Raw genomic sequence first — 17,855 nt, 5'->3', positions numbered from 1 at the left:
AGATCATTTAAATCTGCATCGCGGTGGCGAACTGACAGCTCTTGGGGCTGCGACAGAGGGCTTTACGCTTTAGCAGCAAAGAGCGAAAGGAGGGAGGCGGCGGGTGGTGGATGCGGGGGGGGGGGGGGGGTGAGAGGACGGAGAGAGAGAGAGAGAAATCAAAGGCTGCGCTCTCGCTCTTCTCTCCCGCGCGCGCCCCCTTCTCTTCCCCAGCCTCCGAGTTTCGCTCGCAGCCAGCCACAGCCGTGTGGGAACTGAAGCTGGAAAAACCTCCCAGACGCAGAAAAAGACCGGCTTGTTGTGGGGAGGGGAGGGGGGGAGAGACGTGCTTGGGGTTGAGTAGCTGTGACGTGCGAAATCACACCGCCGCGCCGGGCCCACTTGCCGGAGCCGAGAGGGAAGCCTGCCTCGCGCACGCGCACACGGCGGAGAAAGGCGCGGAGAGGACGTCGAGCGGAGCGCGCGGTGCTTGCGCTCCCAGAGCCTGAGCTGTCGGTCGGCGGAGGGAAAGGAAGGGTGGGAGGGAGCGAGGGAAAGGAGCGAGGTGGTGGAGCCACAAACGCGCGCGGACAGCCGAGCGCGGGGCGCACTCGCCACGGGAGACAGCGCGAGGGAGTAGCGCGCGCGCGCTCATTTCCTCACACACAGAGAGAGGAGAGGGGGGAAAGCGCACACGCGCACACTGGAGCTCACACACATCTCCATTCTCTTTCCTTCACACAGAGAGGGGGGCGCGCGCACGCCACACACACACACACACACAGACCCACACTCACCGTGGCTCGCTCTTCCCGCGCTCCCGCCGAGCTTCGCCGCCTTCCCTTCGCTCTCTCGCGGACTCCTTCCTCTCCCCTCCGCGCTCGAAGAAGCTCTTCGACATCCTCGGCCGAGGCTATAGCTTGCGAGGGAGAGATTGTACAGCCATCCCCATCCACCTCTCCACCTCAGCCGCTGTCCTTCCCTCAGGTACTTGAGAGCCGGAGGGAGGGAGAGGAGGAGGAGGAGGAGGAAGAAGAAGAAGAGGAAGGCGGCGAAAGAAGAACGAGACCAAGGCGCCTGACAACAACCGCCAAGAGCCAAAGCCCGCCAACAAATCTGCAATAGGGCAGCCGGATCTCTTTGAGTTTGCTTTCTGGGCTCATCTCCTTCGCCGGGTCTGTCTCCGCTGTTGGGTTGAGACACTTTATTCCCAAGTGAAACAACACGAGAAAACCTCTGCTTTCCAGCCAAGTCCATTGCAACCCGCCCCCCGCCCTTCTTCCCTGCAGTCTCTGGTCGGGGGCTTGGGCTGCCCTCCCCCTTCTTTTTATATGTGGTTGGATTTGGTGGATCTGAGGGAAGCCATCCTCTGGCCGTGCTGAGCCTCCCTCCCCCTCTCTCTGCTGCGGGTTTGGTTTTTTTTTTCCTCCCTCCCTTCCCTTCCCCTTCTCTCCCTCCCCCTCAGCAGCCCTCTTCTTCTTCTTCTTCTTCTTCTCCTTCGGCTTTTGGTTTGTTGAATGCGCGCTGAGGAAAATGGGCAACGGCGCTTCCGCCCGAAGGGGAACCTCTCCATGCCTGCTTTTGGGACGTGTGCCTGTGGCGGTGGGGTCTTCTTAGAGAAATAGCCTGCCTGCTTTCGGAGTGGAAGGTAAGGCTGGGGCGGGAGAGGGGAGGAGAGGGAGCTCGGGGCTGAAGGAGAGACCGGAGCCGTGGGAGGTGGGTGGGTGGGTGGGGGTGGGAGAGAGACGCGACGCACCACCTGGCGGGACCCCTCCGCGCAAGTGCTGCCTCCTCGCCCCTGGAAAAAAGTTGGCGAAGTCTCCTCGGCGACTGGGCAAGGCATTGGCTGCCCTCCCGCTCGACCCAGGGAGGTCTAGCGCACGATCGGGGTGATTTTCTCGCAAGGAGAGGGAAGCGGGGGATCCTGAGGTTAATAGGAAGTTTAAGGGAAGTCTGTGTGTGGGTCTTCCGTGGCGGAGCAGATCCGTGGAGTGATGGCGCCGTCTAGGTTCGATTAAACTACAGTGTCACCGAGGAGGGTGGGAAAAGACGAGGATGCTTTTCGGTGGGAAAGATTTCGACGAGCAGTCTTAGATCTTTTGGGGACAGTTTTGTTTCCCCCCTCCCCTAAAGTAGATATCACCCTTCACCTCCAAAAAAACCCCCATCGGAGCCTCCTGCTTAGAAGATGAACTTCTCGTCGTTGGCATTTGCTGCATCGTCACCCAAAATCCTCTCCTCTCCAGTCTACCCAAAAGAGAGCCCTGTGTAGTTGACAGAGGATCGCCTTTTTCCTGTTCAGAAATAAAGGAAGGAGGGCGAAAGCCAAAATGCTGTCTTTTCTTTATAGGAAGCAGCCTAGCGCTGCAGACCATAGTATTTTAAAAATCTTACCTGGCTGTTTCCCCGCGCCCCCCCCCCACCCATACTCTCCTCAGACATTTATTATCTTAAACCAAATACATTCCCTTCAGATTTTGAGGCAGCTCTTCTCACACTGATGGAATTCCTAATTTAGTGCTCTACTGCTAAATTGTCTTTCAATGCCTAGACCCTCCTGAACAATGCTGCGCACAACTGCAATGCCTGTAAAGTGCTCCAGCAACATTTGTAAAGAGTAGATGATTATTTGCAGTGTTTACCCATAGCAAGTTCACTTCGCAGCCTTGAAATGGCCTATCAAGTCTGTGGTTGTGGTTGTGTGTGTGTTTTGCAAAGAAGCCATTTGCTTCTGATGTTCAGCAAAGAGAAAAAAATCTAATGGTTTGTGTAATGGTGGGGGGGGGGGAGAGGGAATTTCCACAACTATACCTCTACCCCTCCCGAAACCTCTCTCCCTTTAAAACTACACATTTAAAGAGGGTCACTGCTGTTTTTCTCTTCTCAGTGTTCAGAGCCTGCAATTTATAATCTAGGAAGCACAAAATCTCTTTGAGGGAACTGAATCCTCCGATTTGTTCAGCATTACGCAATTGGGGGTGGGAGATGCCTGGTCATTCGGAGAGATGAAAAAGCTAGAGAGAGGGGAGACTGTATCAAAAACTCAGTAACTCTTTATGTTTGCCTCCAGACAAACAATGGAAGAGGTTAGTGTTGCCAACTAAAAACATTATCTCAATGTCACTTTTATCAGCTACCACTTACGAAGAGAACTAGAATTGTTAAGGGCTAGACAACTTCATAAATATTAATGCTGAAAATGGGCTATATGGCATTTATTCCGTAGGTGGGTAAATATACCCAAGACTCACTTCCTTTAGTTACACCTGTATTAGAGAAGAGCAAGTAAAGATTGCAGGTAGAGGACTAATATAACTACTATATTTGGAAAGGGTGCTGGTAAGGAGAAATGGTGACAGTAGATTTCATTAACCAACACATTTTGAAAACACAACTGTTAGCAACAGAGGGCAAGGAACAACCAGGACATATAATCCAGGTCTGCTTCAGAGGGAAGTTCTAGCACAGAAATGCTGCCTAGCTCCATCTTGGGTGAAATATTATAGATCGACTTTGTGTATACTAAGAGGGTATATCACACAGAAATTGTAGCATTCAGAATTCTAAATTTTAGTTCTGCTGATAGCTAGCAAAAAGTTATTGCTGTCTAACCTGCTATATTCCCTCTGAAGATAACACTTCCAATATTTCAGTGTTTCTCAATCTTGATATGTCCTCCCGAGTTTCCTTTTTAAATGAAATCTTAATATAACCAGGATGCTACCGCAATAGCATGCAGCCATATGGGAGATAGTACCCCATCTGTAACAAATAATAATTTGTGCATTTTAAAAATCATGACTCTACTTCACCACAATTATTTCTAAAACATAATAGAAAATACATTGTGTAACAACAGCTGCTCCCAATCCCCCTCCTCTGGCAGTATATGAAAATGTTATATAGAAAGGCTCCTTAGCTTAAAAGTCAATTACTGTTCCTCTTGTGAGCTATCAGACAAAGACCATTGAACCCTAATTTGGGGTTGAGAGTCATGTGCTGCCAAACTGTATATGTTTTAAGCAGGAGGAGGCATTCCAATTAATAATGTAGCAAATGTTATTTTTGAAAATTTGGATATGGAGAATTTGACAGCTAAACTGGCCACATGGTGGCACTGTTCACACAGCACCCAAAATTTCCTTGTATTATAATTCTCTTTTTAAAAGAAAAATAAAAAAGAAGGCGAAGAAGTCCTCCTTTAGAGGAAAAATATACGCACATTCTAACTGAAATATTGAAAACAGCTGGCTGAAATTTTGGAAGGAGTTTAATTTTCATTGCATGAAGCATCCGACCTGCATTTTTCTTTCCTCTCCTTTCCTACAGGCCAAATGACATAGGATGAAGGCTGTTCGTAATTTGCTGATTTATATATTTTCCACCTATCTACTGGTTATGTTTGGATTTAATGCTGCCCAAGACTTCTGGTGTTCAACGCTGGTGAAGGGGGTCATTTATGGATCGTATTCTGTAAGCGAAATGTTTCCCAAAAACTTTACAAACTGCACTTGGACGCTGGAAAACCCAGATCCAACCAAATATAGTATTTACCTGAAATTTTCCAAAAAGGACTTCAGCTGCTCTAACTTTTCACTGTTGGCTTATCAGTTCGATCATTTTTCCCATGAGAAAATTAAGGATCTCTTAAAGAATAACCATTCTATAATGCAACTCTGTGATTCCAAGAATGCTTTTGTATTTCTGCAGTACGATAAGAATTTCATTCAGATTCGCCGGGTCTACCCCTTCGATTTCATAGGATTATACAAAAAGGAAGATGATCAAAAGTCTTTCTTTGAATTTTTGGTGTTGAATAAGGTGAGCCCAAGCCAGTTTGGTTGTCACGTATTATGCACTTGGCTGGAGAGCTGCTTGAAATCTGAGAATGGGAGAACAGAGTCCTGTGGGATCATGTATACAAAATGCACCTGCCCTCAGCACTTGGGAGAATGGGGGGGAGATGACCACTCCCTGGTGTTGCTCAATAATGTAGTGCTGCCCCTTAATGAGCAGACGGAAGGCTGCCTCACACAGGAGCTGCAAACCACCCAGGTCTGCAATCTCACCAGGGAAGCCAAGCGACCACCGAAGGAAGGTAGGTGCTCTTCAAGAAGGCTCAGCTGTCCTACAGCCCTTTCTTGTTTTTGATTCAACTGATATATATATATGTCTGTCAGAGTTGCACTCCACACCAACTGCCTGCATGAAAGGATATCTGAAGGTCCACAGACAGTCATCCTCTGGATTCCTTCCAAGAGGGAGGATTTAATTTTTCTTATTTAATCTGATAGAAAAGTGCAGGGTTTTTTATTATTATTTCCATTAAAGAGTGCTCACATTTTATTGAGGACTTCTGGTTTTGTTTTCAGACCTGCTAAGAATAATTGTGACAGGTTGGGAAGCCAAGTTATTATCTTTCTTCTCACTGCAACCACCCAGCTACCATATGCTTATTCACCTGTGATCCTGTTGCTTTGGCTTTGCAAGGAAGATATTTCCAAAGGCATATGGGTAACCTGAACAAAGTTCCAAAGATCCAGGTTGGCCAGAATCCCAGAGGCCAAGGGTGGGGGATAATCATAAGGCACCTTGTGAGATCTGTTTCAAGGTATTCTGAAATAAGGGAGCATCCATTATGGAGCTTCAATAATGATTTGTAAGATCATACTTTAGGAAGCACACAAACTGGAGACACCCATCATGTTCTCTTCCTGGTATATAGAGAAGTCCACAAGGAGGCCAACTGCTACTTAAAGAAAAAGAAAAACAAAACAAAAAACCTCTTATCAAGAGACGTTCCAGAAGAAGCCATAGTCTCAAAAAGAAATATGAATGATTTGGAGATTGCATTTTAATTAAATAACTAAGCAGCAAGCTATGTTAAGAAGAAGCAAACATTTAAAGAAATAGCTGGCTGACCTATGACAGATCTTGAAACTATTATCAATACATTTCTAAGAGCCACTTAGAAATTCATTCAGGCTACAATTGTATACACACTTACACAGGAGTAAGCCCCATTGAACTCAATGGGACTTAACTTTTGAGTATAGGATTGTGCTGTCAATAACTTCTTTCTGCATGCCTTTGTACCGTGGCTGATCATGGACAGGTGCAAAAAAAGGGAGAGAATGTGGATGTAGTAAAATCTTAAGGAAACAAGCATCAGGGTCGGAAAGCTACAGAGAATGATGTGAATGGAGGCAACCAAATGTAGAAACGTCATTGAACTAAGCTATAAATACAGAAAACACTTGATGTGTGTGATTAAAATTCAAAATGATCTAGTTAGATAGGCTGACATTCCCTAACGTAGTCCCTGTGCTGGAGAAGGTTGCATTTTAATGCAGGAAATGTTTTCTCTCTCCCTGGTTCCTACATGGTCACAAAGCTCTCTGTCTATGGGGAGGCAGAGCCAAGCTCCCAGTCTCCCTAATAGAAGTTGCCTTTGTGGAGGAATGCAAAATTGACACGTTGTTCTGTGAGGATTTTCTTTAAGGGCAGCCAAGGCTGAGTGGTGTGGGAGAAGAAAAGCTGAAGCTGCTCAAACTGCTGAGCTGCCAAGGATACTCCTAAGGGATGGGGGCAGGGGGAGAGCAGCTCAACTCCCTTTAAGCTAAAGGAGGATGAAGGTTGCAGGGAGGAGATCGGGGAAAGGGGTGGCAGGGTAAAGTAGTAAGGGAGCAAGGCTTGCCGTTGATTTCCTTCAGGTCAGTGTTTCTCCATATTCAGTCTGCAGCTGGGGATAAAGACGACAAAGTGATTTTAAATTACTCAACTGCTTGTTCCTTGTAAAGATCCCATAGAAGCCCTTGTAACGGCAGGGATGGTATTTAACATCATTTAAAACTAATTAATGTCCCTTAGAAGAAGAAATCCCCCCCCCAAAAAAATAGTGATGCTTGAAGCTATTAAGACAATTAAACCGAAGAAAGTGTCTGAGAGACATGGGAACCCATTAGCATTTGAAGGCTGTAATTGTTATTGGGAGCTGTTGTGGGCTTTAACCCATTCCTGATGGCAAAGGGGTGGGGGGTGGGGCAAGCATTTCTTCCCTCCACCCGCCCAAGTCCCCAATGGCCAGCTTTGTAGAAGAGCAGCAGCTGTGGGGCAGTTTGCTGTTAACACAATTGAAGGAGGGTAGGTGGATGGATTTACAGAGCTTGCTGGTTGTGTTTGTGATGGATACATCAAGATAGTCCTGGGATTGATGGGAGAATATGACTAATGCAGTGCCCAGATCCTTTGCTGGCACACAATAGAAGTTCCCACAAATGCTGGTCTTAGTGGTTTCCCCAGAAAAAGGCACAAACACTGGGGTGCAGTACTGTTTGGAATTCCATAGTGTAGAAGAGGCTGCTAAGTATAGATTATTGCTTTCTCACCTCCTTGTGTTTTATTGCTAAGAATTCCACAGAGTTAAACGTGATGTTTCTGACACCTATCCTATGGGACACAGTATGTGCACCCATGATAATCTATCAAGCTGTCATATTTAGGAGCAAGCCAAATGGGAGCGTCCTTCAAAGTGGAGCATCTGGCAACCTAGATGCTCATATACCAGAGGAAGTCAGACCTGAATGTTCTAGGCTAGTCTGACAGCTAGCACACTTTGGCAAATTGGGGCTTATGATTCCCACAGAGCTTTGGATGGAGCAGTTATTCACTGAATGCAGAGGCCATGCAGCAAGAGCATTTATAGTGTCGTTTCTCAGCTGCTGTATTTGGGGAGCAATTAAATTTTAATTGCAAAAGAGATGCCATTCCTCTTGTTGTACGTGCTTCTCTCAACATCCATTCCAGTTAAGCCACGGGATACTTAGGAAATGAAGACATGTGTGGGTGATAATTATATTTGCCAAATACATGTTTCTACCTATTTTTTTAAAAAAATGTAGGCAGAAATTGTGACTCAGTGCTTGTGGTAATGTACCAAGCAGAATAGACAGGGACAGTAAGTGAAAACTGAATTTTATTAGCGTGTTTTAAAACATGAAAGTCATGGACCATGCAGAGAATGTATTTCACTTCAAATTTCACTTATATTTTATTTGCACTGACTCCTATTTGTCAATAATATTCTCATGACATTAGCAAACATATAATATTAACATAAAAATAAAGATTTCATGTTCTTTTCTAGAACATAAAATATTATTTCTATCTCTTTCACTGTAGGGGATAGGTTTTCTTTTATATGGTGTTAGATCTTGATGCAAAATACATTTTCATACTTCTGTGTTTTTCAAGTTTATCAGTGAAACTTTAATACATTAAAGCTGACAGTATTTTATCAACTATCAAATTCAACTTCTTGTGAAAAAGGTGTCTAGCTCCGTACTCTGTTTTTAAGAGTTCAAAGGAATTTGAGAACTCTACAATAGAAAATAAACATTTCAAAGAAGTAAAATCATTGCCTTAGGGTTAAGTCTACGTGTGTGTGTGTGTGTGTGTGTGTAGTTAGTTTAGTTTATTTTCCAAAATTATGTCACATCTGTTTCTTCAACAAGATTTAAAGCAGGTAAGAAACAGCAATAAAAGCAGAAATAAACCAACATAGCTCTCATTTGCATGTAATGTTAATCCAAACAAGGCTTAGCATGAACAAGCAAATGTGTGAGCTCCCAGATCAGAGGTTGTGGTCATTTTTGTCCTCCATGGTTGTTTTCCTGCTGTACTACACTAAACTGGGGTTTGGCCTAGTGTGTTGTACAAAGGCGAAACCATGGTTGCAGCTTGTGATTTGTCCGAAGGGAGATAAACCTTGAATCTGGGTTCAGACAACATGCTAAGCCAAAGCACAGTTTGGTGCAGCTCAGCAGCAAAATGACTAGGGAGGGGCAGTGGTGAACATCTACTGTACTCTCCAGGAGCCCAAACACTCTAAACTATGGTTTGGCTCAGTTGATATGCTAACTGAGGCCATAATTAATCTCTTTTTTAAAAAAAATCCACTTTACATTTCAGATTAGTAAATCAACAATATGTTTAACAAATTCATGCAGCATGTAAATACCATATATTAGTAAAACTCTGACTCTCTAGTATATGGTCCGTCCCCCCAAATTAGTTTGAAAGCTGCAAATCTTTCTGTGTAATAACAGGTTTCAGGTTTGTTTCTATTATGTGCTTGTGATAAGAATCCAGATTGCAATTCAGCACGTTGAACACAGAGATGGATTTAGGGGAGCGAGACCAGTTTGGTTACACAGGGCGTGGAACCTCAGGACACTGCAACTATGCGATAGATGGGAAACAAGAGGCATAGGGGTGCCAAATTTTGGTGTTACACAGGGTGCTGCTGAAATTTGAGACCCCATTGTTGAACAGACATGCCTTACCGATGCAATATACTAGTTATTTCTATTGAAGATAGTAGAAATGGTTATTCATGGCTGGTTGAAATAGAAGCTGAATAGACCCAATATACTTCAGGTCTGGTGCTTGAAGCCATACTATGTTCTTTCCTGGATTTGTAAATGGTATATACCATATTTCCCCCCTATTTTGGGGGACCACAACTAAATTTTGGGGGAAATTGCCCAGAGTTATTGAGCTTTCTTGGGGGGGTCACCACCGCCAATCGCTCTACAGCCTGCCCGCCAGTGAAAATTGCATGCAGCACCGTTGCCACTAATTGTCTGCACATTCGCCACCCAAGCCCACCTGTATACTTGACACAACCACAGCCGATTGCACGCATGCCTCGCCACTGCCATAAATCAAAGTCCAATTGCCGTAGCCGCAGCCAATCGTCAGCAGGCCTTGCCATAGTAACCAATCACACGCCCAATCGCTGCTGCCAATCTCCTGCTGCCTGCTGCCACCAGTCGCCCGTCCCACCTCTACTATCCATGTATAAGACAACCCGGAATTTTTGCCTATTATTTCTAAGGAAAAAAATATCATCTTATACACAGAAAAATATGGTAGGTTTTGCAAAGGCCAGGAAAGTTTTGCAGTGTGGCGACTGCTGGGCAGCGACTCTTAGGCACCCTATAGGACTAATTTTATATTAGCTTCTATTTTAAAATTTGATGCTGACTACAGCATCATTATGTAAACAAATCCAATTCTAGCTTTATTCTGTTAAAGTTGTTTAATATCACCAACATAAAAGGAGCTCTGCATTTGAAATGGTAGCTGCTTCGAACACATTTCAATTGACTTAGGGTATACAGCAAATGGATACTTGTTCAAACGAAGAGATCTGTTTGCTACTATGAAAAACTAGTTTAAAGGATAGTTACCATTTTTTTTTATTTTCAGCTTTCATGACTACATTCCAACTGGAAGGCCTGTCAATGGCAATATTTAAGAGTATTATGCTGAATAATGCACTATTGTAATTTATGTTCTGTATTTATCTTGTTATTATTTGGTTGATAATGCCATTATAGTTTATCTGTTCATTATTTGTTGAATTTGTTTCCTGCTTTTGCAACAAATGTTCTCAGGTCAACAAATGCAATAAAAATATAGTAAAGTACAATAAAACAGAAACAATAATAACAAATATAAAAACCACACATGACAACATCACTAAAGCATCAGTAAAAACAATAAATTAATAGCAGTTTCAACTTTTTTATTTACTTCACAAAATTTATATACTTATATGGATTGTAAAAGCAAACAAACCTCAAATTGGTTTCCAAAATATATTGCACTGCACAATAGAGCTAAGCAAGTTGATGCCAAAAGTTCTGCCATTCCTCTTGCAATTTTGTAACGTTGTGTATTCCAGGACATAACTAATAACCCTGAGGGTTTGATACTTTGAAGCCCTTGGGCATGCATGCAGATTCAACTGTCTGGCATTAATTGTGAGATAGTTTCCCTCTTAAGGATTGGGTTAAAAAGCATGACTGAAACAAACATAGTTAATTCTATATAAACAGATGGATACTCTTCACTGAAGAGTAACTCCATGTTGTAACTCTATATTGGGGGGGGGAATGTTAATTTATTTGTGCTTTAATGCAAATTATGATGGGAGATCGTATGGTGGAGTTAGCACTACAAGCCATGGCACAGAGCTATGACTATGGCAGAAAGTTGGGGGGGGGTCACTTTCTTCTTCCTTTATACATTCCTCCCCTCCTCTCCCACTGACTCCAATGGGAGGAAAATTAATATTCCATCCCCAGGGATCTCATAGCTTGTGGTACTTTTCAGGAGAGGGCTTGAGGGAACAAAGTTTTGAATGCTGCTACCTGGATCTGCCCTGTTTTGGCTCATGCTACTGGCTGAACACCATCATAGTTTTGCTAGATTGGAGCTGCATTGTATTACCCTGAGTCAATGTTCTTAGGTATGCCAGTACATTAACTTTAATAGTTGACACACAGTAACTGAGGCACATTCACTGAGTCTTTTTTTTCATAGTTAGCATCAGGGTCAGAACAAAACTGTAGATATTGTAAGATAAACGTCACGTTCAGGGTGTGCGCAAACCAACCCTCCAAAAGCAAATTCTCTTGGGTCATGAATAAGGTCTAGCTCTATGCCATGTCTTTCGTTTATTCAACGAAATCCTCTAATCCCCTTCAGTACTTCACTTTTACAGAGCATCCAAGTGAATCTAGAGAAGTGGACTTTAGCTCACAAAAGCTTATGCCACAATAAACTTGTTAAGGCATCATTCAGTCTGTGTTTTGTGCATATGTTAACAGGCCTACTCTGAGCACAGCTCTCCGTAAGTAAGAGAAGGGCAGTCATGGGGAAGGAGTTGGCAGTAGGGGAATCTTGCATATGAAACAGCACATGCAGAAGTGGGAAATGAAAGACTAGCTCATTCTCTGAGGGCTTATCCACACTTACCCATTGCTCTGCTCTTTCCAGGCACCAGCCTGCACTTAGAAGCTCTCTGTTCCCCAAGCTTTTTGCAGGAAAAGCTCTGTTGGACTCCAACTCCCATCAGCCCCAGCTAGTAAAGTCAATGTTCGGGGATTATGGGAGCTGCAGTCCAAGAACAACAATTTCCCCATGCCTCCTTCAAAGTGTGTTAGGGCTCTGTTTTCATCACTGCATATGGTTGTACTTTGAAGCTGGACTGGATGTGTTTTTTTCTCCATGTGTTGAGTGTTGTTCCTGCTGCATTTACATAAGCAACAGATGCACTTGACTCTGAATCAAATGCTTGTTTAGCATTCATCACCCCCTTCCTCCAAAGCTTCAGATGGGATATCTCTTGTATTGTTTAAAATGTCATTTATATCCTTATCAATTTCAAAGTTAATTTAGTGGAAGGAAAGAAAGAAAGATTCCATTGGTGGTGTTCTGCTGCCAGAAGACATATAATTAGAAGGTGAGGGGCAATATTAGGCACTTCCTTCTTTCCTGCAGCTCCCATGAAATCTCCCAGCTGCTCTATAGGGTTTCCAAGCCTGTGAAGTAAATGGGAGAGGTCTGCAGAGAGGAAGAGGAATCACAGGAAGTTTCCTCCCTCCCTCAACAGAGTGACACCAATTAGATTCCACCCACTGTTTTTAAAGCAGAAAAGAAATACAGTGGTACCTTAGTTTAAGAAAAGCTTAGTTTATGAACAACTTGGATTAAGAACGCTGCAAACCCAGAAGTAGGTGCTTTGGTTTGTGAACTTTGCCTTGGAAGCAAAACATGTTTTGCTTCCTGTTGAGTGTGTTCCTTTTGTAAATTGAGTCCCCTGCTGCTATGGGAAAGCACGCCTTGGTTTAAGAACGCTTTGGTTTAAGAATGGATTTCCGGAATGGATTAAGTTTGTAAACCAAGGTACCACTGTAAGTAATCTGTGACATCACAGAAGCAAGTCAATCAGTATTATGTAGAGCCAGCTTCTGTTGCATGCTAGCAGAACAGGGTTCCCAGTTGGCTCAGTTCAGAAGAGAATGTTGTAGAATCATAGAGTTGGAAGGGACCCTGAGGATCATCTAGTCCAACCCTCTCCAATCAGGAATATGTAGTTGTCCCTTATGGGGATTGAACCTGTAGCCTTGGTGTTTTCAGCACCATGCTCTACCCAACTGAGCTATCCAGTAGAGGTTGTGTCTGACTGTGTTCCACAGCAGCATCACTACTGAAATTACATACATTTGCACACAGCCTAACATGGCTATCCCACTGGTATTCACTGAAATACCATTAGTTGTTTTCACAGTTGCTATGAGGAGCAATTCTCTGTTTTGCAAGTTTGATTTTAATATGATAGTTTTTCACTGTGCAGGTTACAACAAGGGCTGAGCCAAAGATATTCCAATTCTCTTTACCACTTAAAAGTAGCAATTCTAGCCAGGCTCACAGTCCACTCTGGATAACTCCTTAATCTATCAGTCATTTTGCAGCTTTGCAGCCACTGCCCTTCCCATGCTGTTTCAGTGACATTTTCCCTGCCCCTCTGTTTCATCCTAACTTGAGTAATCTTTGCCAACCGTAGATCCTAGTCAGTGTGTCTCTTTTTCAGGATATGTAAGGAGTGAAAAGCTCCTTCTAAAGCACTGGAATATTTGCAACTGCCTACTGTCAGAATTCAGGGCCGGTCAGAGGTATGTGCCTATCTCTCCAGGCACCGGCTGAATTCTTTTGACCTCCCTCCGGCGACTCCCGGCAGTAAAAACACTCGAGGTCCGTTCCGGCGATTTTTCTCAGGCTGTGAGAAAAACACACCAACTGCTTCTCTTCTCCCTGCTCCCTGCATATCCCCAGGGAGGGGAATCAGACTCAGACAGAAATGAATCTACATTGTCTTTATTCCTGTCTTTCACTTCAGTACAGAGAAAACATGTCTGCTCTGTTCAACAAACAGAGAGAAACTCCAAACTCCACCTATGTACATCCTGTACAGGTCATATGACACACACTGAGCTAACATCCGGTGCTCAATACAGAATGGACTGCCCCTTTGTTTCCATGGCAACAGTCACACACATCCTGTTTGGCTTTCCAGCCACAAGCAGCAGACTTGGCTGCTATAGCCTTTGCTTGCTGCTGCATTGCTGCTTTAGAATAACATACTCCCCCTAAAGTATCAATGCGTGCTGCGAGCAAAGCGTCATCCAGAGAAGAAAACAAACAGTTGTTATACTTATAACACTCCCCTGTTGTTTCAGTTCCACCCTTGGAACTACCCGCCACTGGTTTTACCAATGTACCTCTCTGGTTGTGTGACTTCCAAGGAATGAGTGCTTCTGCATTACCTTGGTTAGCAACTCTCTGTTGTGCCTTTGTCTCTGACTCAGACACAGCTTCAATTTGACCTTGGTCGTTTACAACAGCAACACATGCAATAGCTTGGTTGGCAAACTCCTTTGAATACCTCTTGGGTGGTACACCCTTCGTTGCTCTCTCAGACCTACGTAAGAGGTGCTGCTCTCCCTTGCTTTCTGGTTCAGCCTCTGAACTCTCTGGAGAACCAGTATTAAGCTTAATCAGTGGTTCATCCTCCTCTTCTGAGGGTCTAGTCATTACGTGAGATTTCTTCTCAATGACTGTGACAACTGAGCTGTCTGAGCTATCGCTGTCATCTTCAGTACTACTGAACTCAATAAGATCAAACTCATCATCATCAGAATCATCATCATCTCCTGTGGGAAAAGTGTGAACAATCACTCTCTCCTGTTCAGGAGCACTCTCTAGAAATTTTGTGAGAATCACCTTACCAGATTCAGACAAAATTACTCTGTAGAGACCCTTTTCATAACCCACAAAAATGCTTCTGGCATTCTTTACTCCACCTGGAGCTTCTGTTCTCACATGAGACCCAAAAACCTTGAAATGGGCAACAGAAGGTTTTCTGTGGAACAGTTTCTCAAAAGGAGAACATCCCAAGTCTTTTGAAACCTTTCTCAACCACGTATAAGTATATGACATTAGCGACTCAGCCCAGTACTCATGTGGCAGATGTGAACTAAGCAATTGCGCATGCATTCCCTTTTGCAATTCTTTGTTCACTCTAACACAGACACATCTGTTCCAAGCTTCTTCGGAAGCTGCAATTTTGTGTCTTATCCCTTTCTTCTTCAGGAACCTCTGGAAATCCTGTAAGAGAAAAATTGGCTTCTCATCTGTGCAAAGACAATCTATGTCAGCATCATGCATATTTTTAACCTTGTCACAAAACTCTTTAAACCTTTCTAAGGCTTCTTTCGGTCTCTCCAAAAGATAAATCCAGACAAAACCTGTGAAAGAATCAACACATATTAGGTAATACTTTGCATTGCCTCTAGATGGTGCTAAAGGACCAATCACATCAGCATACACCCGCTGAAATGCCCTGTCGACCCTCGAGGTGACCTGCTTGGCGTTCTTTTCAGCTACACCTGCAAAAGAAATCATGTTAGAATCACAAGAATTACATTCCATGTAATCACTTTGATCAAAAGTCAACAAATACAGTCCATCTTTCTCTTTGGCAGAAAGATACAACTCTCCATCTTTGTAGATCTCGCAGTGTTGATCATCATAGGACAGTTTTAGTCCCTTCTTGGCAATCTGCGAAACGCTGAGCAGATTGTACTTCAACTCTGGAACCAAATAAACATCGTTTATAGTCAAGTTCAGACTTTTAAGATACACAGTCCCAATTCCGGTGGCTTCCAGCTCGTGACCGTTGGCTTGTTGTACAACGAAGCTTTGCTTCTTAAATGACGAAAACAAATCCCTGCGATGGGTCATGTGAACCGTCGCTCCCGTGTCTAAAACGAAGGAATTCCCCACTTGTGGTGTGGCTTTTAGGGACATCAAAGCCTTTGCAGGCTTCGCCTGTGACTTGGCATGACTTCTGCCTGACGCCTCAGACTTCGTGGAGCTCCCCTTGGCTCCTTTGTTCTGACGTGGCTTCCTGCAGTACCGCTGAAGATGCCCAGTCTGTCCACAATTGTGGCATCGGACAACGTTCAAAGCTACGGCGTCTCCTCCAGTAGCTACAGCAGTGGGGGTGTCTGAACTCCGTTCTTCCCTCCCCCTGTCCTTGACTTCCAGGGCGGCAAGTCTGTCATGTTCGTTCAGGACCACGGCAAAGACCCTGTCCGACGTTAGATCTTGCGCTGGGAGAGACCCCAGCTGACTGGCAACCGTTTTGTAAGTCCGATTCAGGCTGTTGATCACCATGAAGCAAAACACTTCCTCCTGCAGACGGAAATTGCGTTCCACCATCTGCTGACGCAGAAATTTCATTTCCGTCAGGTGCGCTTGAACATCTCCATCAGGCGCAAGCCTCAGGTTAGTCAGCTTTTCAAAATACAGCAACGCTGAAGAACCTGCATCTCTCTGATGTGTCCTTCTCAGCGTGTCCCAAACATCTTTCGCGTGCTCTAAATCTTGTATATGAACAAGCTGAGAGTCTGACACGCACAGAATTATTGCCGTTCTGGCCTTCAAATCCTGTGACTCCCAAGGACGCGTTGGTGCTGCAGGGATGGGGTTCTCAATCACCTCAAACAGTCTCTGATTCTGCAGCAAGGCCTTCATCTTAATAGACCAAGATGCATAATTGTCACTGGTCAAGAGGGGTGGAGAAGGCAGGCTTCCCTTCTTGGCATCCATTTTGAGTCCTTGCATTGACTCTCAAACACAAGCCTCTAAAATCCAATAGCTGGCTTGTTTACACTCTGTGCACCTGGCAGCAATAACACTGGCCGCTTGAAAAGTCCCCTTCACAGTTCCTTTGTAAGGGCCTAGTCAAAACACGACTTGTTTGTGCCTCTCTGGGCATAGCCTGACTTCCAGCCCTTATCTGCGTTGCTAAGCAACCACATTCCTTTCCCTGGACAGGAAAAACCACAGGAATGTGTGGAATGCAGACTCTTCTCTCTCGGAGCTGTTTTTCCCAAACGTTGCTCCCATGAAGCAGAGAATTAATCAATCTGCATTCACACTTCTAAGCCCGAAAATCTCATACCTGGGCTCCGTAGCTTGGCTTTCAGCTTCTTCTGGTCAGCTTCTAGCTGCAGAGAATCAGCATCCATCTCAGGCTTCCATGGAGAGGGATGAATACAGTCTCCTTGATGCAGACTCCCATGGATCGTAGCAACCGTCAACTGCTACCAATGTCAGAATTCAGGGCCGGTCAGAGGTATGTGCCTATCTCTCCAGGCACCGGCTGAATTCTTTTGACCTCCCTCCGGCGACTCCCGGCAGTAAAAACACTCGAGGTCCGTTCCGGCGATTTTTCTCAGGCTGTGAGAAAAACACACCAACTGCTTCTCTTCTCCCTGCTCCCTGCATATCCCCAGGGAGGGGAATCAGACTCAGACAGAAATGAATCTACATTGTCTTTATTCCTGTCTTTCACTTCAGTACAGAGAAAACATGTCTGCTCTGTTCAACAAACAGAGAGAAACTCCAAACTCCACCTATGTACATCCTGTACAGGTCATATGACACACACTGAGCTAACATCCGGTGCTCAATACAGAATGGACTGCCCCTTTGTTTCCATGGCAACAGTCACACACATCCTGTTTGGCTTTCCAGCCACAAGCAGCAGACTTGGCTGCTATAGCCTTTGCTTGCTGCTGCATTGCTGCTTTAGAATAACACTGTTGTCAATATTATTTCAACAGTAGAGTTTCAAAATTTGAATGAGCATTTCTTTGTGTTGACCAGACAAATACAGATGATATATGGAATAAGTTTAATTGCCATTAGTTCTACATGATCTTACTGAGAATAAAAAAGAGAATGAATGTTCAGTTTAATTTGTCATAAACATAAATGTTAGAATGGAACTGTTAAAATGTAGACAGCAGTATGCTGAAAAATATTACATAAATTTACTAATATGCTGCCAAGAATGCAACTGATGAATATTTGTAATTGCATTTTTGTATCCATTCGGAAAGGATTGTCAGATTTAATAACATGGTTCTACTGTTTTTATTCTGTCTATTGCACAG

At 44.2% G+C, this 17,855-nt stretch overlaps 1 protein-coding gene across 5 annotated transcripts in view; it reads left to right on the top strand.

Moving 5' to 3' along the window:
• The first annotated feature begins 376 nt into the window (after positions 1 to 376).
• ADGRB3 (adhesion G protein-coupled receptor B3) overlaps positions 377 to 17,855 on the top strand; it is a 458,204-nt gene continuing 440,725 nt past the window's right edge. For 2 of the 5 annotated variants that reach the window (XM_079970373.1, XM_079970371.1), the window contains exons 1-2: positions 382 to 1,627; positions 4,309 to 5,077. In XM_079970373.1, coding sequence (XP_079826499.1) covers positions 4,324 to 5,077 — 754 coding nt within the window. In that variant the 5' untranslated portion in view covers positions 382 to 1,627; positions 4,309 to 4,323. Of the gene's footprint in view, positions 1,628 to 4,308; positions 5,078 to 17,855 lie in introns of all 5 variants that reach the window. The other 3 variants (XM_079970375.1, XM_079970372.1, XM_079970374.1) reach the window with 3 other exon arrangements.

Source organism: Podarcis cretensis (genome assembly GCF_951804945.1).
Source record: "Podarcis cretensis genome assembly, chromosome: 3".
Classification (NCBI taxonomy): Eukaryota; Metazoa; Chordata; class Lepidosauria; order Squamata; family Lacertidae; genus Podarcis; species Podarcis cretensis.
Note: the sequence above shows the minus strand (reverse complement) of the source record. Positions and strands in the feature narration are given on the sequence as shown.